At 44.7% G+C, this 12,937-nt stretch overlaps 2 protein-coding genes across 4 annotated transcripts in view; both read left to right on the top strand.

Moving 5' to 3' along the window:
• Window positions 1-12,937, top strand: part of LOC121023457 (zinc finger protein 304-like) — a 498,588-nt gene that overhangs the window by 413,029 nt on the left and 72,622 nt on the right. The window lies entirely within an intron of this gene.
• On the top strand, window positions 614-2,763 carry LOC121023474 (zinc finger and SCAN domain-containing protein 4-like). Of its 2 annotated transcripts, none has more exons than XM_040465407.1 (3): window positions 614-1,111; window positions 1,723-1,804; window positions 1,896-2,763. In XM_040465407.1, the coding sequence occupies exons 1-3, from the start codon at window positions 719-721 to the stop codon at window positions 2,636-2,638; spliced, it is 1,218 nt and encodes a 405-aa protein (XP_040321341.1). In that variant the 5' UTR covers window positions 614-718; the 3' UTR covers window positions 2,639-2,763. The 2 variants fall into 2 exon arrangements, with proteins under 2 accessions (XP_040321341.1, XP_040321340.1); XM_040465406.1 differs by having other exon boundaries at window positions 1,639-1,804.

Raw genomic sequence — 12,937 nt, 5'->3', positions numbered from 1 at the left:
AAGAGTATTCCAATGTTGCATAGAGTTGAAAGTGGCCCTCCACCTCTCAATTTCAAGGAAAAAACTTTTAAGGATAATTTTTGCTGTATTTTGTAGAACTTTATGATATCAGGGATGTTCTCTTCCTTCCTAGCTTACTAAATGTCTTTTTTGGTAATGAGCACTGACTTTTATGAAGCACTTTTAATGTACCCAAGAAGATGATTATATTGTATTTTCCTAAATTCTATTCATGTGGTAAGTTACATCAATATTTTTTTAGTTTAACCCAACTTTTCGTTTAGAAAGTTAACCCCACTTGTTTTGTGATCTATTATTCTCTTTATATGTCACTGAATTTGATTTACAAACTTTGTTTTCCGTGAGATATCCTGATCTGTAGTGTAGTTTTCTTTAATGCACTTGTAAAATTTTGTTATCAGGGAGCTGCTGAACTTATTAACTAAAAGGGGAGTGTTGTCACTTTTTTATGCTCTGGGAGAGTCTGTGTAGGATTAGACTTCTTTCTCTCTTAAATGTCTAGTAGAATTCATCCATAAACTCCTCTGAAACTGAATTTTTTTTTAATTATGGCGGTGCTGAAATTAATTATATACCTCTTCTATTTCTAGCTGGCACTCTTCAAGTATCTACCAGTTGGTGAAACAGATCTTCAGAGAAACAAGTCAGTACGAATTGAACATCCAAAGTTGAATCTCTCTGAGAATTCTTGTTAAGAATGGCTTTAGATCTCAGAATTTCATGTCAGGGAGAACCATCTAGGAATGTCCCTGGGTCAGAAAACCTAGAGCATAAGCCCAGCCAAGGACCAGCCATTCAGGGGGAAGAGATCTATGAGTTCCCCAGCACTCAGCTTAGTTTATTTCAAAACAGTAATAACTCATGCGCAAGGGAGGAACTGCAAAATCTCTACAACTTATTTCACTCATGGCTGCAGCCAGAAAAACACAGCAAGGATGAAATTATTTCTCGTTTGGTCCTGGAACAGTTTATGATCAATGGCCACTGCAGTGACAGGTCCGTGTTGAAAGAGAAATGGAATACAAGTGGCAGAAACATGGAGAAATTCATGGAAAATCTAACTGACGATGGCATGAAACCACCTGGATTAGTGAGTAAAGGGTTTTGACTCCTGGGGTGAGGGGCAGAGGTGTGTAAGGATTAAGTACAACCTGTTGGAGTTGCCTGGAAGTAGAGACAGGAGAGTCATTGTAGACCCACTTACTAGTTCTCACCAAAGAGACGCTTTACCATTGCTAAGAAAGCAAAAATGAAAGCAGATGTTTTATAGGCATCTAGTCAGGAGGACATATAAGAGCCACTATCTAAATTGATTAGAGCCAATGAGATGGTAGGAAGGCTCACTAAGAAGTTGACGATAGAGCAGAAACCTCAAGAATGGGGAGAAGTACCTTAACACAAGCTTGCTCTCCCCTCAGAAAGCCTTAGTATTAGGCTTTTCTCATTGGGAAAGGCACAGTAGCAAGAAATTACCATGAAATTTGTAATTTAAGGCCGGCAGAGATGAGAGCAGAGCAGTGGGTGTGGCAGCACACAGTAGAGGGATCCTGGGAAACTTGATGAGTGCAGGTCTTCCATGAGATCTATTTCCCCACAGTAATCAGGCTTTGTTTATAGGTCCACGTCCACATGCAGGGACAGGAAGCCCTCTTTTCTGAGAATATGCCCTTAAGAGAAGTCATTGTTCATTTCACCAAACAGTTGTCAGCAGGAACCCCAACAGGAGAGAACATGGGGACACCATCCTGTACTCCCCAGGATACTTCCCTGGCAACGGGACGAGGTGAGTGGGGCAGGCCAAGGTACCGGAGGAATGTTCTATGTGGACTTCTTCTTGGCTACAACTTCATGGAGTCACATTTTTGCCCTCACAGGAGATGAAGATAAAGAAAATGGTGGCAACATTGACCAAGTAAATGACGGTATTACTAATCAAGGCAATGAAATCCCTTCCCTACTCATTATCCAGGAAGAGGGCTGTCCTAGGCCTGAAGACGACAGTGTTTCTTTGAAGAATCCAGTCAGCTCTGGAAGAGCAGGTCTAGCTATCTCCGGGTCCCAGGAGGGGTGCCCAAAAGGACCCCCTTATCAAGATATCCTTATGGAGGTGGGACCAAGGTTTCTCTCTCAGCCAGTCAAGGTCACCCCTGAGCCTGTTCCTACCCACCAGAATGAGGGAATCTCCACATGTGAGGGACTCCAAGAAAGATCCCATGAAGCCTCCAAACCATATAGATGTGAAAAGTGTCCCAAGATCTTTAGGTATTTCTCTCAGCTAAAAGCCCATCAGAGAAGACACAATAATGAGAGGACATTTATTTGTGCTGAGTGTAACAAAGGCTTCTTCCAAGCATCAGACCTACACGTGCACCAGATGACTCACGCAAGAGAGAAGCCTTTCACGTGCAGCATGTGTGAAAAGTCCTTCAGCCACAAAACCAACCTCAAGGCTCATGAGAGAATCCACACGGGAGAGAAGCCCTACGAGTGTTCCCTTTGCCGGAGAAGCTACCGCCAGTCATCCACCTATCACCGCCACCTGAGGACTCACCAGAAAATGGCCTTCAAAAGTGCTCCTTCCACACCAGAAGCTTCCTCAGCTGCAGCCCCAATGTAATGTACATAAATGTATATGCAAGTATGTATATTTCCATCGTACTTCTCTGTTTGGAAGATAATTCCTAATTTCCTGATCATATTCTCCATTTCCTGTCTTACTCCATTAAAATATAACTTTAAGGAGGTCAGGGAATTTGTTTGTTCACTGAAGTATTTCTGGTACCTAGAAAAATGGCTGCCACATTTCCAATGACCAGTAAGTAATCTGTTGAATTAATTAATAAAGGTGTAATGTTGGTGTTTATTCCTTAAAATCCAGGAACGTCCAGCCCTATGACACAAACGGCAGTTCCCAGAGGTCATGTGAGGCTTTCCCTTTGCTCCCCTGTCCTCTGTCCACACCCTTCACCTTCAGTGGGCCGCACGTACCTAAAAAGTTGGAGAGCAGAGGCAGAAACTCAGAAATCGGACTGAGGCTTTGAAAGGGAAACTTTATGTTCAAATGATAGATTCCTTTAATTCACTGGGAACATTAACAGCTAAGCTGACCTGATATGATTGGTGATGGAAAGTTGCCGAATGCTCTTTTATTGACAAATCATTACCAAAAAAGTCAACTACTTTGCATTCCTTTCTTCCAGAGATGGAAGGTATGGGGGGGATGGGGAGTCTGTTTGCAGAACTAGTTTGAAAGGGCAGTTTGGGGAGAAGAAAAGATTCTGGGCACAGCTGAGGCAAAAGCACATTTACTGGTTATTTGGAATACACTCGTGAGCCGGTTTCGACCAGGTATTGGGGCTCCATCGCACTGAGAAACCAGAAGGTACATGTAGAAAGGGCTTGAATCATGGAAGGGGGTACTCTGTGGGGTAAACTGTGACATTTCTCTCGGTGCATCTATAGCACAGAAAGCTACGCGGCCACAGATAGTGGTCCGCTGTGTGGGAAGCCCATTCACCCATCCTCTTTCCCGGGCTGTCTCCATGGGTTTGCTATTGTCAATATTCTTGCACATACCTCTTGGTGCAAGGGAAAGCTTTTGTTCGGGAAGACCTGTGTTAGGCGGGTTATGAAATAATACAAAATATATATGCTGGGGGGTGCCTGGGTTACGTGGCTAACTCTTGATTTCAGCTCATGGTCTCACAGTTCGTAAAATCAAGCCCACTGTTAGGTTCTGTGCTGACAGCATGGGACCTGCTCGGGATTCTCTCTCTTTTCCCTTCCCTCTCTGCCCCTCTCCCACTTGGGCGTACATGCTCTCTCTCTCTCTCTCAAAATAAATAAACATTAAAAAAAGAAGAACCTATGCTTAAAAAAAAGAATATTGAAAATATTTATGTTTGTCTCTGCCCCCCAGTTCCTGGCACAGAGCTCCTAAAACCCTTGTTATTTATTTTTTGTCTTTAATTTTTAAAATGTTTCCATTTATTTTTGAGAGAGAGAGCGTGCACATGAGAAGGGGGGAGGGGCAGAGAGAGGGGGACAGAGGGTCTGAAGCAGGGTCTACACTGACAGCAGAGAGGCCAATGAGGGGTTCGAACTCATGAACCATGAGATCGTGACCTGAGCCCAAGTTGGATGCTTACCCGACCGAGTCACCCAGGTGCCCCATCCTTGTAATTTCTTAAGTGATGACAGCACTAGAAGCACCTTTTGTTCTGATATTTGGTCTTTGACCCTGGTTCCTGATACAGAACCCCTAAATCCTGTGGAATTTCCTTGGTGATAGGAGTGTCTTTCATTTCAGTAATGCAACTCCTGAGTAGCTTCAGGATGGGGCGTGGTCACCAAAAAGACCAAGCCATGCGTAGAAGCTTGGAACTTTCTACCCCATCCTCCAGACGTGGAGAGGGGCTAGAGATTGAGTTAATGATCAATCGTGCCACACAAAGTTTGGGGAACTTGGTGAACAGCCACGTGCCAGGAAGCTGGTGTACCCCCAAGTCCATGGGGACAGGACCTCCTGTGCTGGGGACCCTTCCAGATCTCGCCACAGCCTGGCAGCTTACAGATGCACCGGTACTCACAGAAACTCAAGAGACAGGCATGTCCTAGGGATGCCCAAACAACATACAGGACTGCACGGTCCCCCAGGACCAAGTGTGATGAGGGGGATGGGTGTGAAGAGAGTCTGGCTTCGAGAAACAACCTATCCCATCTCTGCAGATGTGACGATGCACTGGTGGAAGAACAGAAAGTTGGGTGCACACCTTGGTACAGCCCGGAGTCCCACACAGACGTGAAGACTCACAGGTGATCAGGGAGAAACCAGCTGGGGCCTAGAAGTCTTTACACAGAAATGCTTGCCCCCAGGGCCGAGAAGCCTCACTCCAGCTGGGACAGGAAGGTGGGAGAGTTGCGGGCTTTACAGGAGGGGTGGGAACTTTCTAGCGGGTCAGCAGTCATCGTTTGGACAATTTGCAATTTACTAACAATGGTGAGGAGGAGCTATCAGGGCTAAGGTCTCCGGCAAGAGCTACAGGCAGGGAGGTACGAAGGCTTCAGCGGTGGCTCTCAGTCCTTCAAGGCCTCACAACCTCCACAATACTGACAATGATAACCGGGTGACAGCTCATATGGGGGCACAGAGTGGAAGTGTCACCCAGAAGCCATATTTAGGCTTTCTCCCTCCGAGGGGAGAAATCGTTACTGATGATGGTGAGGGGCCAAGGTGGCCCGCGGGGACACCGATGACCTAGAAAGCCTCGGGTGGAAAGCGTCTCAAGCAGGCTCTGCTCCGCCAGCACAGAGCCCGACTCGGGGCTCGACTGGCAACACGTGACATCACGACCTGAGCTGAAATCAAGGGTGTAATGCTTAACCGACAGAGCTGCCCAGGAACCCTCTCTGTGCTTTTAAATTGTGGGTCCAGCTTTGTTTCTACCATTGCTGTGTCCAAGGACCCCAGTCTGGCAACATCATAATGTGCTCTCTGAATCAAATGAACTTTCATAATTTCCATACCACATCTGCCGATTTCTCTCGTTATTTCAATCCATTCTATGATTTCATTTCCAACTTGGTCCTCCAATTTCCCTTTCCCCTTCTTTTATTTTGCTTCACTCTTCTAGTCTATTACATATTTCATCCACTCATGATTTCTTCAATGTCTCATTTCAATCTTAAGTGGGTTTATAAAATGTGAGACAAATTCATTCGTGTATAGCTTTGAGGTTTTGATCTGTTACATAACAAAATTCAACGGAGTAAGTTTTAAAGATTTTACTGGCTTTATTCAATGATTCATGAGTCAGGCAGGATCCCATCCAGTAAACAGAAAGGAGCTCCAAGGAGCTGTACAAACTGGAAGACTTTTATAGGCAGAAGGGATAGGACAAGGAAGTTACTACCAAAAATAGATTGTTTCAGGCAAGCTTACCTTCCTTTGGGGGACAGTAGAGCTCTATCAGGCAGATTACCTCACTAGTGCCGACCAGGTAATTCCAGATTGACCAACTTAAGATTCCACACCTGGGAGAGGTTGAAACTAAAATTGAGTTAGGTATTAAGTGTTAGTTTGATGACGCGGGCTTAGGACAAGTGACTCTATTTGGGGCTCCTTGTCTCTTTTCTTTAAAAAAAAAATTTTTTTTAACATTTATTTATTTTTGAGACAGAGAGAGACAGAGCATGAACAGGGGAGGGTCAGAGAGAGGGAGACACAGAATCTGAAACAGGCTCCAGGCTCTGAGCTGTCAGCACAGAGCCCGACGCGGGGCTCGAACTCACAGCCCTCACGGACCGCGAGATCATGACCTGAGCTGAAGTCGGTCGCTTAACCGACTGAGCCACCCAGGCGCCCCTCCTTGTCTCTTTTCTTAACAGTTCCCTCTGGTATACTCACCCACTCCTCCCTTCAACCTTCCAACCCAAGGGAATGGACTCTTCTAAATTTGTAAGGATCCACAAGACACATTTCACCCTCAGTTATAAATTTATAAATATTTATAAATATTCAGTAAAATTGGGGCTCCTGGCTGGCTCAGTCAGTTAAGACTACAACTCTTGATCTCGGCTCAGGTCATGATCTCACAGTTCTCAGGATGGAGCCCTGAGTCGGGCTCTGCACTGAAAGCACAGAGCCTGCTTGAGATTCTCTCCCTCTCTTTCTCTGCCCCTCCCCTGCTTGCTCTCTCTCTCTTTCTCTCAAAATAAAGAAATAAACTTTAAAAAACATCAACTCTTTAAAAAAAATATTCAGTGAAATATCCATTGACTTGCCTTTATCTAACCTGTTTGCTGGATTGATTATTGGTTCCATTTGTTTTAAAAATCTTACTAGTCAATATGCACGGTATATGGAAGGTCCTTGCTAGTGGGATATGTTCTGCCATATTTACAATTCTGTTCCCATGGTTACTTATCAAAAGACACAGTCTCTTTATTTTGGTTATTTATTACATATAATATACTGAAAATAATTGAAATATAAGTTCAAGAAACCCCTAGTGCTTTGTTTCAATTATTTCTAAATTTAATATGTTACTGAGTCTGGGGTGCCTGGGTGGCTCAGTCGGTTGAACGTCCAACGTCGGCTCAGGTCATGATCTCATGGTTTGTGAGTTCGAGCCCTGCATCAGGCTCTGTGCTGACAGCTTGGAGCTTGGAGCCTGCTTCGGATTCTGTGTCGCCTTTTCTCTCTGCCTCTCCCCCACTTGTGCTCTGTCTCTATCTCTCAAAAAAAATAAATGTAAAAAAAAATTTTTTTAATGTTACTGAGTTTAAAAAGGACAATAACATAAGATTAGGTAATTATATCGTATGTATCTTTATATATTCTGCTCTCTGAGTGTTTTTCAAGCACCTTTAAATTTTCTGGCCACTTTTAGTACTGCAAATTACAGATTATATGTGATGAATTGTTGTTCCTTTATTTTTGAGGCAAAATGAGTTTGTGCACAATTTCTTTCAGAGGAAACTTACCTTTAATAGAATTTCAGTAAGTGATACATGTTATATTTAAAACATACAATGTGGGGCGCCTGGGTGGCTCAGTTGGTTGAGCGTCCGACTTCGGCTCAGGTCATGATCTCACGGTCTGTGAGTTCGAGCCCCGCGTCAGGCTCTGTGCTGACAGCTCAGAGCCTGGAGCCCGTTTCAGATTCTGTGTCTCCCTCTTTCTCTGACCCTCCCCCGTTCATGCTCTGTCTCTCTCTGTCTCAAAAATAAACGTTAAAAAAAATTTTTAAAAAAGGAAAAAAAATAAAACATACAATGTTATTTTCACTCTAGTTAGCATTTCTTAGACATTTTTCATGTGTTTATCATTATTTTTCCTCTAAGCATTACCATTCACAGGGCACACCTGGATGGCTTGGTCGGTTTGATGAGGGACCATAAGGCAAGCTGAAGGCCAAGTACAAGCTAGCACAACCCCACCCCCACTCCCAGGTGGGATATGTGTGACATTCCTCAGGCCCTCCTGGCTGCCCAAGAAGAAAGGAAAGAACACAAAACAAACGCTTACACCAATAGAGTCTCCATCAGTTTACAAATATCTCATCAATGGCCTAGTCTCTAGGAACTCCCTACTATCTTAATGATAATGCTTTGCTAGAAGGGAAAACAATCTTAGCTTGACAATAGCTGGGCTTCCCCTAATCTGTAAATCCTCTTTAGCATATGGAAATACCTTTAAGAAACTCCCTCTTGGCTTTACCTCCCCCAACTCCACAGTATATAAGCACTCTGCACAGTCCCAGCGCAGCTCTTCTGGCCCACGGGTCCTGTCGCTGTGTTTTCATAAAATCACCTTTTTGCACCAAGGATGTTTTCAAGAATTCTTTCTTGGCCATCGGCTCTGAGCCCCACCATCACCCCCAAACCCCGTCAGGTTGAGCCTCTGACTTTTAAGTTTATTTGTTTATTGGGGGGGGGAGGGACAGAGAGAGAGGGAGAGAGAGTGAGAGAGAGAGAGAGCAAAAGAGAGAGAGAGAGAGAGAGAGAGAGAGAGAGAGAGAGAGAGAATCCCAAGCAGGCTCCACTCAGTGTACAGCCTGATACTGGGCTCAATCCCACGACTTTAAGATCACCACCTGAGCTACTATCAAGAGTCAGACACTTAACTGACTGAGCCACCCAGGCACCCCAAGCCTCTGACTCTTGATTTCAGCTCAGGTCATTCGTTATTCCTAGGCCTGTGGGATCCAGCCCTGAGTTGGGCTCTATGCTGGGCATGGAGACTGCTTAAGATTCTCTCTCTTCCTCTACCCTTCTCCCCTGCTCACACTCTTGCTCACTCTCTCTCTCAAAAAAAAAAAAAAGAAAAAAGAAAAAAGAAAAAAGATTTACCATCCACATACATTGCCAGTCTTATTTGGTGTTTTACCAATGTGATTAGTTACAGCTCTGAGATAACACAGTCTGTTCTGACCTCTCACACATACATTTTATTTATTTATTTTGACAGAGAGTGAGAGAGAGAGAGAGACAGATTGAGAGAGAGAGAGAGAGAGAGAGAGAGAGAGAGAGAGAGCATGAGCAGGGCAGGGGCAGAGAGAGAGGAAGAGAGAATCCCAAGCAGGTTCCACACTGTCAGCGCAAGGAACCCAACAAGTGGCTCTATCTCACAAGTGGTGAGATAATGACCTTGGCAGAAATCAAGAGTCGGATGTGTAAATGACTGAGCTACCCAGGTGATCTCACACATAATTTTTTTTACATTTTTATTTTTAATTTGTTTTTGTTATGTTTTGTTATATTCCACTTTTAAGCAAATTTTTACTTTTATGGATTTGAATATGCCAATTATTATTATGTCTTCCTATTCACACTTAGAAAAATTTTAATGTTTATTTTTGAGAGAGAGAGAAAGACCATGAGCAGGGAGGGGCAGAGAGAGAGGGAGACACAGAATCCGAAGCAGGCTCCAGGCTGGGCTGTCAGCACAGAGCCCAACTCAGGCCCAAACTCATGAGCCTTGAGATCATGACCTGAGCCATAGTTGGAAGCTTAGCTGACTGAGTCACCCAGGTGCCCCTATTCCTATTCACACTTACTGATGATTTGTCCAGTTCAAGATTATAAAAACCTACTATAATACATTTATATTGGAGATTTGTTTTTCCTCACATTTGAATCATTATTTACTAGTTCTAAGAGCTAAAAATGTTTCTACTTTATATTAAGCTCTAAGATGGGAGCTGAAATCTTCCTCTAATGTTTTCAGTGAAATCTCCAAATATTGTAATACTCTTATGAAAAAAAAATTTCCCCAACTAATTAATAACTGATATCAATTCCTGATTTGATATCTGATATCTGATATCAATTCCTAGCGCCCCTCCATTTCTCTTTAAAACTTTTTTTTAAAGTTATTTATTTATTTAGTTGAGAGAGAGAGAGAACGAGCAGTGGGAGACTAAGGAGGGGCACAGAAGATCCGAAGCAGGTTCTGTGCTGACAGCACTGAGACTGTTACAGGGCTGGAACCCAGGAACCATGAGATCATGACCTGAGATGAAGCCAAATGCTTAACCGACTGAGCCACCCAGATGCCCCCCTCTATTTCTTAATTGTATTGAAATTTAACCCATGGTCTAATAGATATATAAAAGGGAATATATATTTTTCTAAAGTCCTGATAGTTCCTCCAAACCTCCTCTATACTCAGTCTCAACATCTCAGCCAAGAGCAAATCCATCCTTCTGGCTGCTTGGGACAAAATTTTTGAGTCATCCCATCTCCTGTTGTATTGTGACCCAATGAGGATGCTCTTTGAGAGTGAGCTGGAAAGGAGAGTGAGGAAGAAGAAACCAGTCTCTATCCTTTTGTAGGACCTGGGTTGGATTCTGCTCAGGCTGTGCCACCTGTTCTGGTTGGCCCCTCTGACCACTAGTTCCTGTGGCTGCAGTGGCACTGATACATCGGGGCAGGCAAGTGGAGGGTTTCCAGGGCCATTTTACACTAGACCCCCAACCCTACCCTCATGTATTTAGTGTCCTAATATAGAGGAGGGTTTTTCCTGGAAACTTCATCTTCCTCTAACCGTTATGTTAAGTCTGAGGGCCCTGGAGGGTCACTCCCAACCTAAAGTCCTGAATCCAGGCCAGAGATCATGTGCTAAGTTCCCAGTGAGGAATCCAATGGGACACAGTGTGGAAGAATGAAGTGCAGTTTCTCCCAATCCCACTGTCCTTGTGTCATCTGCATGGAGGGAACCGCAGAGAAGCGCACAGCTGCAGAGATCAGAGACCTCAGTGTGCAATCCACCTGAGCCCTCCACCAGGGCTGTGACCTGAAGCAGGTCCCCTCACCGCCCTTGCTGTCTATTTTATTGGGAATGCTAGCAATCTCCCTCCCTGGGTGTCATATTGGAAACTAGGAGAGTTCTCGGGCCCTAAAACCTCATGCACCAGCTGGTGCCGGGCTCTTGACTTCCTGGCAAGAAAGAATTCAAGGGTGAGTCAGAGTAAACAACAGAAAAAGTTTTATTGCAAGGTGAAAAGTACCACCTCAAGGACGAGGGAGAGCATGTGCAGTCAGGAGGACCGGAGTCCCGCCGGGTGTATATGGGGCTCTGATTCTGAAAGGTGGTTATAATTTGGGCACTAAATATTCAAGTGAGGTTCTGGGAATATGCGTGGATTTCCAAAAACTCTACGTATCATTGCACGTACTCTAAGGTAACGATTATGCGCAGGCACAGCCTGATTTCAATATGACTAGGTCTTTGTACACATGCTAGCCAGGGCTGGTGCAGCAACTTCACTTAGTCAAAAGCAGTTGGATTTGAAATTGCACCAAACCAGTACATGACAATCCATTTCTCTGGTTAAGGCAATTAGTTAATTTTGGAAAGTGCATCCGTTAAACTATTTGGCCATGATAATTGCAGAAATGAGGTGTCCTTTTGGATGTAAATACCCAAGAGGCCTGTGTTTTTTCTCATTGTGGTTCTAATCACTGTCAAGATTTGAATGTTTTATTCATTTTTTGTCCACATGGCCCCTCCTGAACTTTATTCCAGATTCACTGCATTATCCCCTCCTCTTAGAGCCCTTTCTGGGTTGCCCAATCTAAGGTTGCCCCCAATCCTAGTGTCTTCCCTCTGCTTTTTGTTTTCAGGGTCCCTAGGGCTCTTTGACATTCTCTTCACCATTTATGTAGTTCTTTTGTGGAGCTCTGACTCCACCAGGAACTAGAGGTCCTCTTCCCATCACTCCACAAAATCACTCAACATGGAATTATTTTGAACTAAGGCCATTAAGAAGCAGCAAAAACGAGAGGGGGGCCTGGATGGCTCACTTGGGCTTCTGACTCTTGATTTCAGCTCTGGTCATGATCTCATGGTTCATGAGATTGAGCCCTGAGCCCCCTGTAGGGATCTGTGCTGACACCGAGTGCAGTGCAACTGGAGGAGAGCCACGGGTATCTGAACTCTGATTTAACTTTTGGTAATAAGTTTGAAGCAAGGAACATGGAGGGAGGCCTTCATAATAGGACTCAAGGCTGCCTCTGTGAGTGGGGACCATAATAGTCTGGGATCCTCTTTCAAACTGCCAAGCATTTTCTGGGCCACATATGCTGAGTAACAAGTAGAGAGGCCAAGAAGATGACTATGGTAATGGGTAGGATGGGGCTGTAGTGTGGCAGCACAGTTGTGAGACATGTGGCAAAAAGAGTGATGTGCACATGGAGAAGGAGTGTGGAACGCATGACCCCAGGGCCTTCATAAGAGTAAGACTGAGCCATGTATGGTAGTGTCTCGTAAAAGTGATCTGAGCAACTCCATGGTCATGGGTTGTTGTGGCCATGCATGGCAGGTCAAGAGCTTAGGGGCTGTCTGCTCACGTGCCTATTGTTCAGGGGTAATACAACGAACAGTGGGACCATTATGAGACAGTGAATTGAAATAGGATAATGTTTATTAGCTTCCACTGGTCGTGCACACATCTTTCATCTCAAAGACTCCATGGAACAACTTGTTTATTTTCCTTGTAGCCCTCGAAACATCACCAACGATGTATTAGGCTCCGGAGGCAGGCTGAGCTTCGCTGGGTGTGAAAAATTGTGTCCAGACACTTAGGTGTTCAGCGGCAGAGAGCCCTATGCAGATATACGATTACATTCTCTCAAAGGAGAAGAGAAGTCGACGAGAATGTGCCTTTTCCCTTCGCCCCTCCAAGCAGACCTTGGTGGCTTTCCCTAAGAGGCCCTTGATCCGCGGCCTCGGAATTGTGGAGACTACTCTACCCAGAAAGCCCAGAGCCTAAGCGGCAGCGTCGCTCTCCAATGAGAGCTTCAATACAGGAGACTTCCCGTGTAGCCCGTTCGGTGGGGCGGGACTTCCGGCTGTCGCTGAGGGCGGCCATGTTGGCGCTCTTAGTTTTGCTCACCTGGTAACAGGTTCCGG

Source organism: Herpailurus yagouaroundi, unplaced genomic scaffold (assembly GCF_014898765.1).
Source record: "Herpailurus yagouaroundi ecotype Mexico unplaced genomic scaffold, PumYag 557, whole genome shotgun sequence".
NCBI lineage: Eukaryota > Metazoa > Chordata > Mammalia > Carnivora > Felidae > Herpailurus > Herpailurus yagouaroundi.
Note: the sequence above shows the minus strand (reverse complement) of the source record. Positions and strands in the feature narration are given on the sequence as shown.

Coding starts and splice junctions, on each gene's coding strand:
- LOC121023474 (XM_040465406.1), top strand. CDS start 719: ATGGCTTTAGATCTCAGAATTTCATGTCAGGGAGAACCATCTAGGAAT. Junction 1,112..1,638: donor GCATGAAACCACCTGGATTA/GTGAGTAAAGGG, acceptor CTTTGTTTATAG/GTCCACGTCCACATGCAGGG. Junction 1,805..1,895: donor TTCCCTGGCAACGGGACGAG/GTGAGTGGGGCA, acceptor TTGCCCTCACAG/GAGATGAAGATAAAGAAAAT.